We start from the raw sequence: 12,894 nt of genomic DNA, 5'->3' as shown, positions 1-12,894 counted from the left end.
AAATGGATTCACACATATTTTCACAGTCACAATTTTGTGCCCACTGTATTTATAAATGCATGTTTAGTTGAAAGGAGTAGAACTCCTCTGTTTCAGGTTGTTGCCATTATAATCCCATTTCCGATATATAATAACATTTTGTATTCCGATGCTTATGGGTCAGAGCTATATAACTGCAAGGAGAACTCCACATAGCCTGTAAAGAATGCAGAGAACAGAAGTGGGCTTCTGACCTAACGTCCAAGCCTCACCTTCTCGTAGTGCACCCTGTTAGATATCTGCTGGATACTGAACAAATGAGGATGGGCTGGCAATTTGGGATTTAGCCGACCAAATTGTATTCTTATTGGTTTAAACCAAAATATCAAATGATAGTACAACACGACAAAATTTCATGCCGGCTGGGTGTCGCCCAGTTAAACAAGAATCCTGTTGTTTTCACCAGGGAACCAGGGCAAACAGCGAAAAGTCAGCTACTGGAACAAATCTGAAAACAAACCCCAACTCAACATCACCAGAGTTAAAGATCGGTACTATCAACATAAGAAGCCTGAATGGCAAAGAAATGGAGCTAACTGAGGAATTGGATAAGTAACAGATCAATATAATAGGGGTGACTGAAACAAAAAAGACCAAAACTGGTGAGATCTTTGTGAGCAATAAATACAAAATGTTATATTCAGGCAATGACAATCAAGGAAAAGAAGAAGTAGTCATAGTATTTAGCACAAAATACGAGGCTAATCTTCTTGAATGGCAGTCAGTCTCAAGTAGAGTAATGTGGGTAAATATGAGAATGGAGAACTGGACAATGAGACTTATTTGTGCCTAGGGTCCCACAAAAGGTTCTACTAAGGTAGAAGTGGAGGAATTTTTTGAGGCTTTAAAGAAAGCAACTGACACAATGAAAAAGGAAAAGTTGGTCCTTGTTGGGGATCTAAATAGCAAAGTGGGAAATGATTGTGAGACATACAAAAATATTTTGGGAAAACAGCAAAGCTAATAATAATGGCAAATATTTGTTTGGATTTCTTCTCAGGATATGGACTGGTTATTACTAACACCATGTTCCAACATAAAAATGTGCACAAATTCACATGGAGAGAAGAGGCAAGGAATAAGAAAAGTCTCATTGACTATGTTACTGTTGATAGTGATGTTTTCTCCCTAGTGTAGGACACCAGAGTGTACAGAGGATTTGAAATTGGAAATGATCACAATTTAGTCTTGAGCAGGATAAAATTGAATTTCATATTGAAAAGAACAGCATGTAAGAAAGTTTTAAAGCAAATAAAAGTTGAGCAGCTCTCAGGTGTGAACTGTAGACTAAAATAAACAAACATGATTGAAGAAAAAATGAAAGAGTTTGAGAATAGGAATCAAACCTTGGAGATTCAGTCGCAAGCCCTGAAGAAAACATTGATTAATTAAGTCAGAGGGCATGTGGTGAGGTTGTCCGCAAGGATAGAACTCCATGGTGGACAAAGGCAATGAAGGAAAAGAAGAAAGCATACCAAAAGTTCCTGGCAAATAAGTCAGCTTGAGTCACTGTGTAAAACTAGCTAAAGAAACATCATGGGAGGATTTTGGTAAGAACATAGAAAATAAATATCAAGAGGGTGGCAAGATATTCTGGAGGTTGTTGAAGAAACTCAGAAGTGGAGAGAGAGTGCTGTAAAAGGAATTAGAGATGGTAAAGGTGACATGAAAACAGAGGAAAAATATATCCTTGTATGAAGTAATTACTTCGAAAAATTGCTAAATGAAAACAAGCAGTGATGTCAGCACAGTGGTAAAAAACACTGAGCAGGCATGCTGTCAGGAATATATACCCATACTCGAAGTAGAAAAAGTCATCAAAAGCCTGAAATGTGGAAAAGCAGCAGGAGTAGATGATATTCGACCAGAAATGCTCTAGTATGGAGGTATAAAAGTCTTACAGTGGCTGGTGCATAGTTCAGAAGGCCTGGACAGAGGGATGAATTACAGATGATTGGAGTAGAGCTCTCATAGTACCATATATAAAAAGAGAAATAAAACTGAATGTGAGAATTACAGAGGTATTTCCGTACCGAGTGTTCCAGGCAAGATTTATGCAAGTATGGTTGAGAAGAATTGTGGAAGACAAGCTTGGTGAAGAACAAGCTGGATTCAGGCCAAATAGAAGCTGTCAGGATCAGATTTTTGCTTTACAACATATAGTTGAGAAATCATGGGAATGTAACCAAGATCAGTATTTAAGTTTTGTAGATCTGGAAAAGGCATACAAGGTGTCAAGAGAAAAGCTATTCGAAACGCTACAGTTATATGGTGTCAATGGGGCATTATATCAAGCAATACTTAGTCTTTATTTGAGTTGTAAGTCAACAGTTAGAATTGAAAGAAGTATAGGAAGATGGTTTAATATTAAATTAAACCATCTTCCTATACTTCAGACAAGGATGTACATTATCCCCTCTGTTACTCATTATCTATATGGATTACATTATGAAGGAAAGTGGTATTAAACCTGATATTAAAATTGGATATGTTAATCTCAGCTCTTTGCTTTATGCAGATGATGTTATACTTCTAAATAAATCCACTACAAGTTGCAAGATTCTCTGACTAAATTGAATAACTGTTGTAATAGATATGGTGTGAAGGTCAGCATTAAAAAGACATGAAAATAGTCAGAAACATTGAAAATATTAACTGCATTGTGAATGAAGAACCTATAGAACAAGTAAAACATTTCAGCTACTTACACACAATTTTTAGTGAAGATGATAAATTAAATATGGAAATAGACAACAGAATCAACAAAGCTGGTATGATAGGAAGTCAACTGTATAAATTTATATGGAATAAGAGAGAAGTTAGCCAAAACCCTAAATTAGCTGTATACAAGACAGTGTTCAAACCAATTTTAACTCATGGATCTGAGAGCCGGGTCAGAAGTAAAACACTTGACCAAAGACTAGAGACTGCAGATATGAAGAGTCCTGAAAAAGATTAGGAGCATGAACAGATGGCATCAATCCATGGCAATTTCATATTAAAAACGAAGATATTAGGAAAGAACTTGACATTGTCAGCATCCAGAAATGCATTAGAAAAGCTAATCTCAGGTGGTATGGTCACTTAAACAGAATAGGAGAGGAAAGATTAGCAAAACAAGTGTTCTCTGCCAGGTTGGCAGGAAAAAGACCCAGAGGAAGACCAAGATATAAAGGTGGATTGATATGGTAAAAAGTACCTTAGAAGATAGAAATATAAGATCTGACCATGTTGGATCCTTGATAGGTAACTGATTGATTTGGAAGAAAACTGTAGCTAGGAAGTTAGTAATGATGTAAATTTTTCATGTAGTGCTATCATATCCTGTACATCCCTTGAGGGTATATACTAGCAATTTGATGATGATGATGTGCTCCTATACAGACCATTGTCGTATTGCAGAGCCATCTGAAGCAGACAAATTAGTTGATGATTCCAGGGATGGATTCCTTGAGGCTTTCCACAGTGAAATGCATTTTCTTTTCAGGTGTACCACTAGGTGTATCGCTTCATGCTCAGCATGAAGCGATACACCTAGTCAGAACAGTGTTCAAATAGACTGCATTTGGATACTGTTCTGCTGGTATCAGGAGGGGAGGACCTCATGTGCCAAATAAACATTCCTGTTTATTAATTAAAAATACATATTTTTAGTATACACCTTACTACATCATTTAACACTGTTTGTACACATAAGAGTCTTCTTGTGATGTCACCTACTTGTGGGACCATGTGTTATTAAGATATCTCTGATTTCCTTTTATACATATAATTTGAATAATGTCTTGAGAGCTTAACACTCAGCATTAGGTATACCCATCAGGAAGAACCATTTATTGCTTAGATATGCCATTACCCACCTATAGGCATCACAATTTAAACAGCTATTACCTAAGGGATGTTGCAAACAGTTGTTCTATAGATGACACTGTAAACAAATGCAATTATGAAAGTTTGGCATAAAAGTTATCACCAGCACACCAACAAAAAATAACCACACTAATAAGGACTTCAAAACCAACTCCAAAATTAAAGAAGAATAACTAGACAGGAGAATTAGAATAAACTTGCAAATAATTAATTTTATAGTAATATGAAATGTTTCATTTCATAATAATATATATTAGAAATATTGATGTATTCACAAACAGATGGCATCAATGGCAATATCATATTAAAAACGAGGATATTAGAACTTGACATTGTCAGCATCCAGGAATGCATTAGCAGAGCTAATCTCAGGTGGTATGGTCAATTAAACAGAATGGGCGAGGAAAGATTAGCAAAACAAGTGTTCTTGTTTTGCTAATCATGTTGACTGCTGGCAATACCAATTTGATGTTTTTCATGTAATCTTTTATTTTATATTTTTATTTGCAATGCGATTTTTTTCCAAGAAAAAGTAAATAATTATTTAAGTGTTTGGCTTTTTAATATGAAGTGTTTTACTGTACAGTTTATATTCAAGTACTGAAATATTCTTAAGTATGAGAAACTCGGTTAGCGCAATGACAACCGTAGATATGCTTGCATATCTACAGTTGTCGTTGCACTAACTGATCACTGTTTTTTTTTTTTAAATAACACTGGTTACTTAGTTATGAATATGAACATATAATTCATAAAAATTACCTAAGATATAAGATATTTTGATAATTATCTAATTATCAAATTAATTACTAATTACTAAAAATAATATATAAATGAACGGTGTATATACTGCAACTATTAAGCTCTCAGATAAGAGAAAGAAAAATTTAAATATAGCAGTTTAAACAGCCAATTTGGCTCACACACCATGTTTAAATATTAAATTTTACAAGGTTCCTTTAAGAGAGAGAGAGAGAGAGAACGTGATGCAGAGACAACGGAGATGGCTAATTTAATCCTTTCTAACGAATGCAAATTATACACAGGCACTTCTGAATTCTAGTTTAACAAAACATGATACTCACTGTGAATTTGTCTTTAATGTTCTGTCTGTCTTTATCCTTTAGCTGAAAAAGAAATTGTAATCACTTTAAAAAAAAAAAGATCATTCATGATTTACAATGCATCACATAAAATTCATGATTACATCTTTGTTTAGAAAAATAAGAAAATGAAGAGAAAAAATAAGTGTGCTATTGATAAATTACATTGATAAAATATAACACTAAAAGTTTTGTTATGTTATACACTAACGAGCAGTTGAATTAGAGATAACTGCCTAGTAGCGGGTAGCACCCCATTTCGCCTTGATGATGGCGGCAACGCAGCATGGCACGGACTCAACAAGGCGCTGGAAGCATTGGGGAGCCAAACTGATCCATGACCACTGCACAGCCTCCCACAATGCATGGAGATTGGTCGGAGCAGGGTCCAGGATGCGGCTATCTCTCTCGACAGCATCCCAGATGTGTTCAATAGGATTGAGGTCAGGGGACCTCGAGGGGGCCAGCCAAGCATCCTCATGTCCGTGGAGTGTTCATCCACCCACTCATCCACAATTCGGAAGCGGTGGGCCAGTGCACTGTCTTGCTGTAGATACTGGTCTCCTGCAGGGTGCTGTAGGTGTAGAAATGGGTACACATGATCTGACAGCAGGTCCGTGTATCATTCGCCGGTGAGGGACGATGGTAGATGTATGAGGGGACCCATTTCATCCCACGTAAATAGTCCCCATACAAGGATACCACCACCACCAGCCCGAACTGTACCCTGCTGGCACAAGGATCCATCGCTTCATGTGCTTGGCGATGCATCGTACCCTGCCATTGGCATGTACCTTGACTCATCAGTCCAGGTGACCTTTTTCCATGTGTCGAGGGTCCAATGGCGGTGCTCCTGCACCCATGCTAATCATTGTGACTTGTGAAGTGCGGTGAGCAGAGGTACCCTAGTCGGGTGGTGGCTTCTGTACCTCATAGCGAGGAGATGGTTCTGGATGATGTGGCTACTCACACGTCATTGTTGTCCAGCATTGAATTGGCGAGTGATCTGCGGCACTGTAGCCCATCTATCCTCTGTTACCATCCGAGCTAGCCGACAGCATCCCCTGTCATCGTCACCTACACCACAGCAGTTTTCCCTGGCGGCTGTGGTTTTACCCGATTCTATATACTTATGGTACACTCTTGACGCAGTTGCCCATGAAAAGCCCAGTGCCTGTACGACTTCGGAGATGGAGTGCCCATACATTTGGCTGCAATTGAATTCGCTGAGATCTTGAGTCTTCCCCATTCTGTGGTCGACTATTACTCAGACAGTCAGTACAAGGTCTGATGACATCCCCGTCACTATTCCATTCGCCGGGGCGACCACAGCACCATTTCACCAATACGGCAGGCATCTCTAATTCAACTGCTCATGAGTGTATAAAAAATGATGCAAAAAATGTCTTTCAGAGCTGCATCACAAAGTAAAATAACTAATAATATTTGAATTTGTTACTGTAAATATATATATATATAATCATGTCTCTGTTATGATAGAATATTAATAAATTATTAACAGTTGGCTCTCACTTTGGCAAGCACTAGTATAGTGGATTTGCATGCCTATAGCAAATAAAACCAAAGCCCTATTAGCAATAATTCTATTTTATAGGAAGTTCATTATGTAAACTTTTTTTTTTCTAACAAACTTTAGCCCTACACAAGTTGTTAAGAATTAACTATTAAATTTTGTCAACCTGAGTGTAATTAGCTATTCATCAAACATAATTCTTGACGGTCTGAAGAAGAATTCACAATACTTTGAGAGAATAAATATAACCTTATTAGTTCAATGTTTCATTAACAAGGTGTCAATGACTTGTGCCTACATACCACATTAATCTTACTGATCTTTATCCTAAAGGATAGCGATATTTGCTGCTATCTGTTAGGATATTTGTGATGAGGATATGTCATAAAGGGTTCAAAGAAGATTCATAAAGGTAGTAATTGGTCTTTAGAATGTGGAGTATGAAGACAGATTGAAATAAAATCTAATTTGCAATGTCTGATGAATAGAAAGTGGCAGGGGGGGGGGGGTTATGATTGAGAAATGTAAGTTGGGCATGGGATGTTACCGGGTTAACATGGAAAAATTTTTCGTAGAATGGGAGAGGGAGGCAGAAAAAGTGGCCATCCCTGGAAACTGTATAAGGAGGGTGGGAGCAAAAGAGTGAGGAGAATGTTCTTTGAACAAAGAGTGGCTGGTGAGTCGAATGCAATGCCTGAGTGTGTTGTAAATATAGATATATTTAATCAATTTAAAGAGGTTGGATGAGCTTTGTGTGTATGATAGTGTGTACATCACCCAATGCATCTAACTCCATGGAGGTTAGATGTTAATAATAATAAAGTTTTATATAACAAATATCTTTACATAATGTAGCGATAATGCAAATTTAATTAAATAAGTAGCTTGTTTAAATGCTAGATAAACATGTAAAAAATTACTGAATATTAAACTTTTCTAAATGTACTGCATCCCTTTGTCATATATCAATAAAGATTCCAATACACCACGCTGTTGCATACTCTCTCAAAAAAAAAAGAACTGCTCATCGATATAAGATATAATGGTTACTCTTAAGGTAAAGTTTGACAATATATCCAAGTATGTAAGTACAGTAGTTATAATTGATTTGGTATTTAGAATGTTAATATTAATGTTTCCTGTTTATAATTATAGGTTCATTATGTTGATGTTTATTTTTATCAACCAGATTTCTAGTTCTTCTAGTAACAGTTTAGGATTTTCATTTCGTGGCCTGTAATGATGATCATGATAATAAGAATGATATTGTCAAAGCAGCAAAGGATCAATTTCCTACTTTTTGAACCAAAAATTTACATATGAACTATACTTGCAGTCTAGTCTATTCCTTCATTATATTTCATCAAGATTATCAGACCACACCCAAACTACATACATATCAGGCTTGACAGATATGCTTGTCCACTCACCTGTGGTGAAAAGATTTTGCTAGTTGGCAAGTAGCAGACTTGATAATTAATATTTAAGGAATTGACAGCGTATACTAGAAATATAAATTAAATAAACTTCAATATATACTTTCCGATATTTTGGCAAACGTCACGTTGCCATTTTCTTGGGAACTTAATAGAAAGACACGTGCACACAAGTACTAATAACAGCAAATGAGACTGAAGCAAGGAAGCTAACGTTTTCCTAAAGTCCTGATGGTGCCCCCTGGCGGGCTATATTGGTAGTTCTTGGCCTTTGGGCTGAAGTTCTTCTGATAAAAGTTTCCCAAATTTGGGGCAGTCTCATGCATCCAAATTTGTTGAGGTTTGGCATGTTCCTAAGGACCGAGGCTGATTCCATGAATAGTCTTTCATACTTGAACTTGCTGCGGTGTATTACTGTGGCTTTCTTCCATCTTATTCTGTGGCGAGTATCCAGAGCGTGGTCTGCAAGCCCAGAGTGGTTGTACTGGTGAAATCGGATGTAATCCTTGTGTTCTAAGATTCTGATATTTGCTGTCCTGCCTGTTTGGCCAAAGTAGGACAATTTACAGCTGCAAGGGATCTGGTATATACCAGGTAGGTCTAGGGGAAGTGGTTGGTCTTTAGTGGAGCGGATAAGGGATGCCAGTTTTCTATGTGGTCTGTAACAAGTGGTCAAGTCATGTTTTTTTAAGATTTTATTGATTTTTTCCGAGGTGCCTCGGATGTAGGGAATGGTGATGGATTTAGAGTAATCTTTTTTGTGAAGGGGAGGGGGTGGTGGGTTGTGGATAACTGGGTTAAGTATTTTTTGGATTTTTTGGAGGGGGTAGCCATTGGCTGAGAAAGTGTCACGGATGTGATTTAGTTCAGTGGTTAGGGCTAGATCATTTGAACAGATTATTTTTGCCCTGTTGAATAATGTCTTAATAACTCCATATTGTTGTGAGGGGGGGGGGTGATGGGATTGTTGGTGAATGTATCTGCCTGTATGGGTGGGTTTTCTATAAACTGAGAAAACCAAGGTTCCATCAGGTTGGCGGGTGACTAGTGTGTCTAGGAAGGGGAGGTTATTGTTTTCCTCTTTTTCCAGGGTGAACTTGATTCTAGGGTGTTGGTTGTTTAAGTGTGTTAGGAAGGAGAGGAGTGAATCCGGGCCATGTGGCCAAATAGTGAAAACATCATCAACGTAGCGAAGCCGTATGGTAGGTTTTAGTGGGGCTGAGTTTAAGGCTTTCTCTTCAAACGTCTCCATGAAGAAGTTGGCCAAGGGTGGGGAAAGTGGTGAACCCATGGCTGTCCCCTCTATCTGTTTGTAGAATTTTTCCTGCCAAACAAAATAGCCTGAGTTTATTGTAAACTGAAATAGGGCTGAGATATCGGGAGGAAATTTAGCTTGGATTAGCTCTAAGGTTTCTTTGAGGGGGACATTCGTGAATAGGGAGGAGACATCAAAACTGACCATTATGTCATTATGTTGGAGTGTAAGGTTTTCTATACTGGCTTTGAAGTGGGCTGAGTTTTTTATGTGTGATGGTGTGTTGCCAGTATAGTGTGAGAGTGCTTTGGCTAAATGCTTGGCTAGTTTGTAAGTGGGGGAATCAATGCTATCCACTATGGGATGTAATGGCACATTTTCATTGTGTATTTTTGGGAGCCCATATATGCGGGGAGGGTCTAGAGTTATAGGGTTTTAGTCTATTGGTAATCTCCGCAGGCAAGAATGACCTTCTTAAGGAGCCTATGGAGTTTTCTAATTTGTGAGTTGGTGGGATTGTAATCAATGGAGAGGTAAGTGGAACGATCTAATAGTAAAGCCTTGAGCTTACCTGTGTAGTCTTTAAGATTGAGTACCACAGTGGGAGCAAATTACCGCTACACACGGTTCCCTTGCCGACATAAACAGAGCTATTTTAGTGCTAGAAAATGAGCTTTCACATACGCTTAATCACGAGCTTTGGTCCATCCTACATGATGTCTCGTGTACTGCAGCTAAAAAAGAATTTGAACGAATACGGAGCCGACATATCAACAAGTTTGATAAATTAATAAAGAACTCGGCGTCCAAACCTAAACTACAAATCAACACTGTAGTTAACCTTTCTTCAGCTACCTTGAAGCTTGAAGCACTCAACGCTTTGTCACGTGGTCACAACTTCGCCATTGCTCCTAAGAAATTACCGGTCGAGGAATTAATGATCCAAATTGAACGCGGGATTCGCCAACGATATCAGATTGGATGTAGCCTGTGTTCTCAATAAAGCAAAACCTCCAAAATCCAACATATCCATTAGTGAATACAAGTCACTACAAGAATTGAAGAGAAACAAAGAAATAGTGATCACCAAAGTGGAAAAGGCGAATGCCACTGTGGTACTCAATCTTAAAGACTACACAGGTAAGCTCAAGGCTTTACTATTAGATCGTTCCACTTACCTCCCCATTGATTACAATCCCACCAACTCACAAATTAGAAAACTCCATAGGCTCCTTAAGAAGGTCACTTCTTGGCCTGTGGAGATTACCAACAGACTAAAACCCTATAACTCTAGACCCCCCCCCCCTGCATATATGGGCTCCCAAAAATACACAATGAAAATGTGCCATTACGTCCCATAGTGGATGGCATTGATTCCCCCACTTACAAACTAGCCAAGCATTTAGCCAAAGCGCTCTCACACTATACTGGCAACACACCATCACACATAAAAAACTCAGCCCACTTCAAAGCCAGTATAGAAAACCTTACACTCCAGCATAATGACATAATGGTCAGTTTTGATGTCTCCTCCCTATTCACGAATGTCCCCCTCAAAGAAACCTTAGAGCTAATCCAAGCTAAATTTCCTCCCGATATCTCAGCCCTATTTCAGTTTACAATACACTCAGGCTATTTCGTTTGGCAGGAAAAATTCTACAAACAGATAGAGGGGACAGCCATGGGTTCACCACTTTCCCCACCCTTGGCCAACTTCTTCATGGAGACGTTTGAAGAGAAAGCCTTAAACTCAGCCCCACAAAAACCTACCATACGGCTTCGCTACGTTGATGATGTTTTCGCTATTTGGCCACATGGCCCGGATTCATTCCTCTCCTTCCTAACACACTTAAACAACCAACACCCTAGAATCAAGTTCGCCCTGGAAAATGAGGAAAACAATAACCTCCCCTTCCTTGACACACTAATCACCCGCCAACCTGATGGAACCTTGGTTTTCTCAGTTTATAGAAAACCCACCCATGCAGGCAGATACATTCACCAACAATCCCATCACCCCCTCCTCCCTCACAACAATATGGAGTTATTAAGACATTATTCAACAGGGCAAAAATAATCTGTTCAAATGATCTAGCCCTAACCACTGAACTAAATCACATCCGTGACACTTTCTCAGCCATTGGCTACCCCCTCCAAAAAATACTTAACCCAGTTATCCACAACCCCCCTCTCCTTCACAAAAAAGATTACTCTAAATCCATCACCATTCTCTACATCCGAGGCACCTCGGAAAAAATCAATAAAATCTTAAAAAAACATGACTTGACCACTTGTTACAGACCACATAGAAAACTGGCATCCCTTATCCGCTCCACTAAAGACCAACCACTTCCCCTAGACCTACCTGGTGTATACCAGGTCCCTTGCAGCTGTAAATTGTCCTACTTTGGCCAAACAGGCAGGACAGCAAATATCAGAATCTCAGAACACAAGGATTACATCTGATTTCACCAGCAGCCACTCTGGGCTTGCAGACCACGCTCTGGATACTCGCCACAGAATAAGATGGAAGAAAGCCACAGTAATACACCGCAGTAAGTTCAAGTATGAAAGACTATTCATGGAATCAGCCTCGGTCCTTAGGAACATGCCAAACCTCAAAAAATTTGGATGCATGAGACTGCCCCAAATTTGGGAAACTTTTATCAGAAGAACTTCAGCCCAAAGGCCAAGAACTACCAATATAGCCCGCCAGGGGGCACCATCAGGACTTTAGGAAAACGTTAGCTTCCTAGCTTCAGTCTCATTTGCTGTTATTAGTACTTGTGTGCACGTGTCTTTGTATTAAGTTCCCAAGAAGATGGCAACGTGACGTTTGCCGAAATATTGGAAAGTATATATTAAAGTTTATTTAATTTATATTTCTAGTATATGCTGTCAATTCCTTAAATATTAGTTATCATGTTTAACCAGCGTATAAGCCTCTCAACAAGAATAATTAGCAGACTACAAAATTAAATATCCTTCATTTAATAAAAAAATAACTTCTTCAACCATGGTCCAGCACCATTAATCACTATAAAGATCTCCTATTGACTTATTTGGATACTAACTTATATATCATTAAAAAAAATGGAAGTTTGGACAAGTAAATTTTTACATGGCAGGTAGAGTTTTGCATAATTTGTTGAGTCCTGCTACATATTAATCACAAGATTGAATGGAAAAACATCTGTATATCTCATTAAAGATAATAATACTAACTGAACTAAAGAAGATTAATGAAGAAGCAACAGGTCTTAATACATCAATCTAACCTCAACAAAAAATGATTGCTTAAAATTTAGCAGGAAGACAGGGATGCAGAGAGCAGTGCATTTGAGGCAATCTGGTGTGAGATAGAGGCCAATAGGGTAAAACAATTGTTGCTGCTATAGGCCAGAAGTGTGGAGGCAGAAAGCATGCATCAACTAATTAGCACAATGAGCGCAGGGTGAGTAGTTGTCAAGGTGGACTTCTACTATGGGGACATAGATTGAAAGGAGAAATGGTCTTGGAAATGGAAGGAAATAGAATTTATATAAGCTGCTAAGAGATGATTACTTGAGACAAGTGGTAATTGAGAGAACTAGAGATGTAACAGTGCTGGATCTCACGACAGCATCAGAGGAACTTGAATGTATAACCAGGGTAGCA

The 12,894-nt window shown here is 38.4% G+C and overlaps 1 protein-coding gene across 1 annotated transcript in view; it reads right to left on the bottom strand.

Annotated features, from left to right (window-relative positions):
- Exo70 (exocyst complex component 7) overlaps nucleotides 1-12,894 on the bottom strand; it is a 324,025-nt gene that overhangs the window by 6,829 nt on the left and 304,302 nt on the right. The window contains exon 20 of the mRNA XM_090398081.1: nucleotides 4,995-5,036. Coding sequence (XP_090254207.1) covers nucleotides 4,995-5,036 — 42 coding nt within the window. The remainder of the gene's footprint in view (nucleotides 1-4,994; nucleotides 5,037-12,894) is intronic.

Source organism: Typopeltis vanoorti, chromosome 9 (assembly GCF_054136105.1).
Source record: "Typopeltis vanoorti isolate ZY-2024b chromosome 9, IOZ_Tvanoo_1.0, whole genome shotgun sequence".
Lineage (NCBI taxonomy): Eukaryota > Metazoa > Arthropoda > Arachnida > Uropygi > Thelyphonidae > Typopeltis > Typopeltis vanoorti.
The sequence above is the reverse complement of the archived record's forward strand: the minus strand, read 5'-3'. Positions and strand labels throughout refer to the sequence as shown.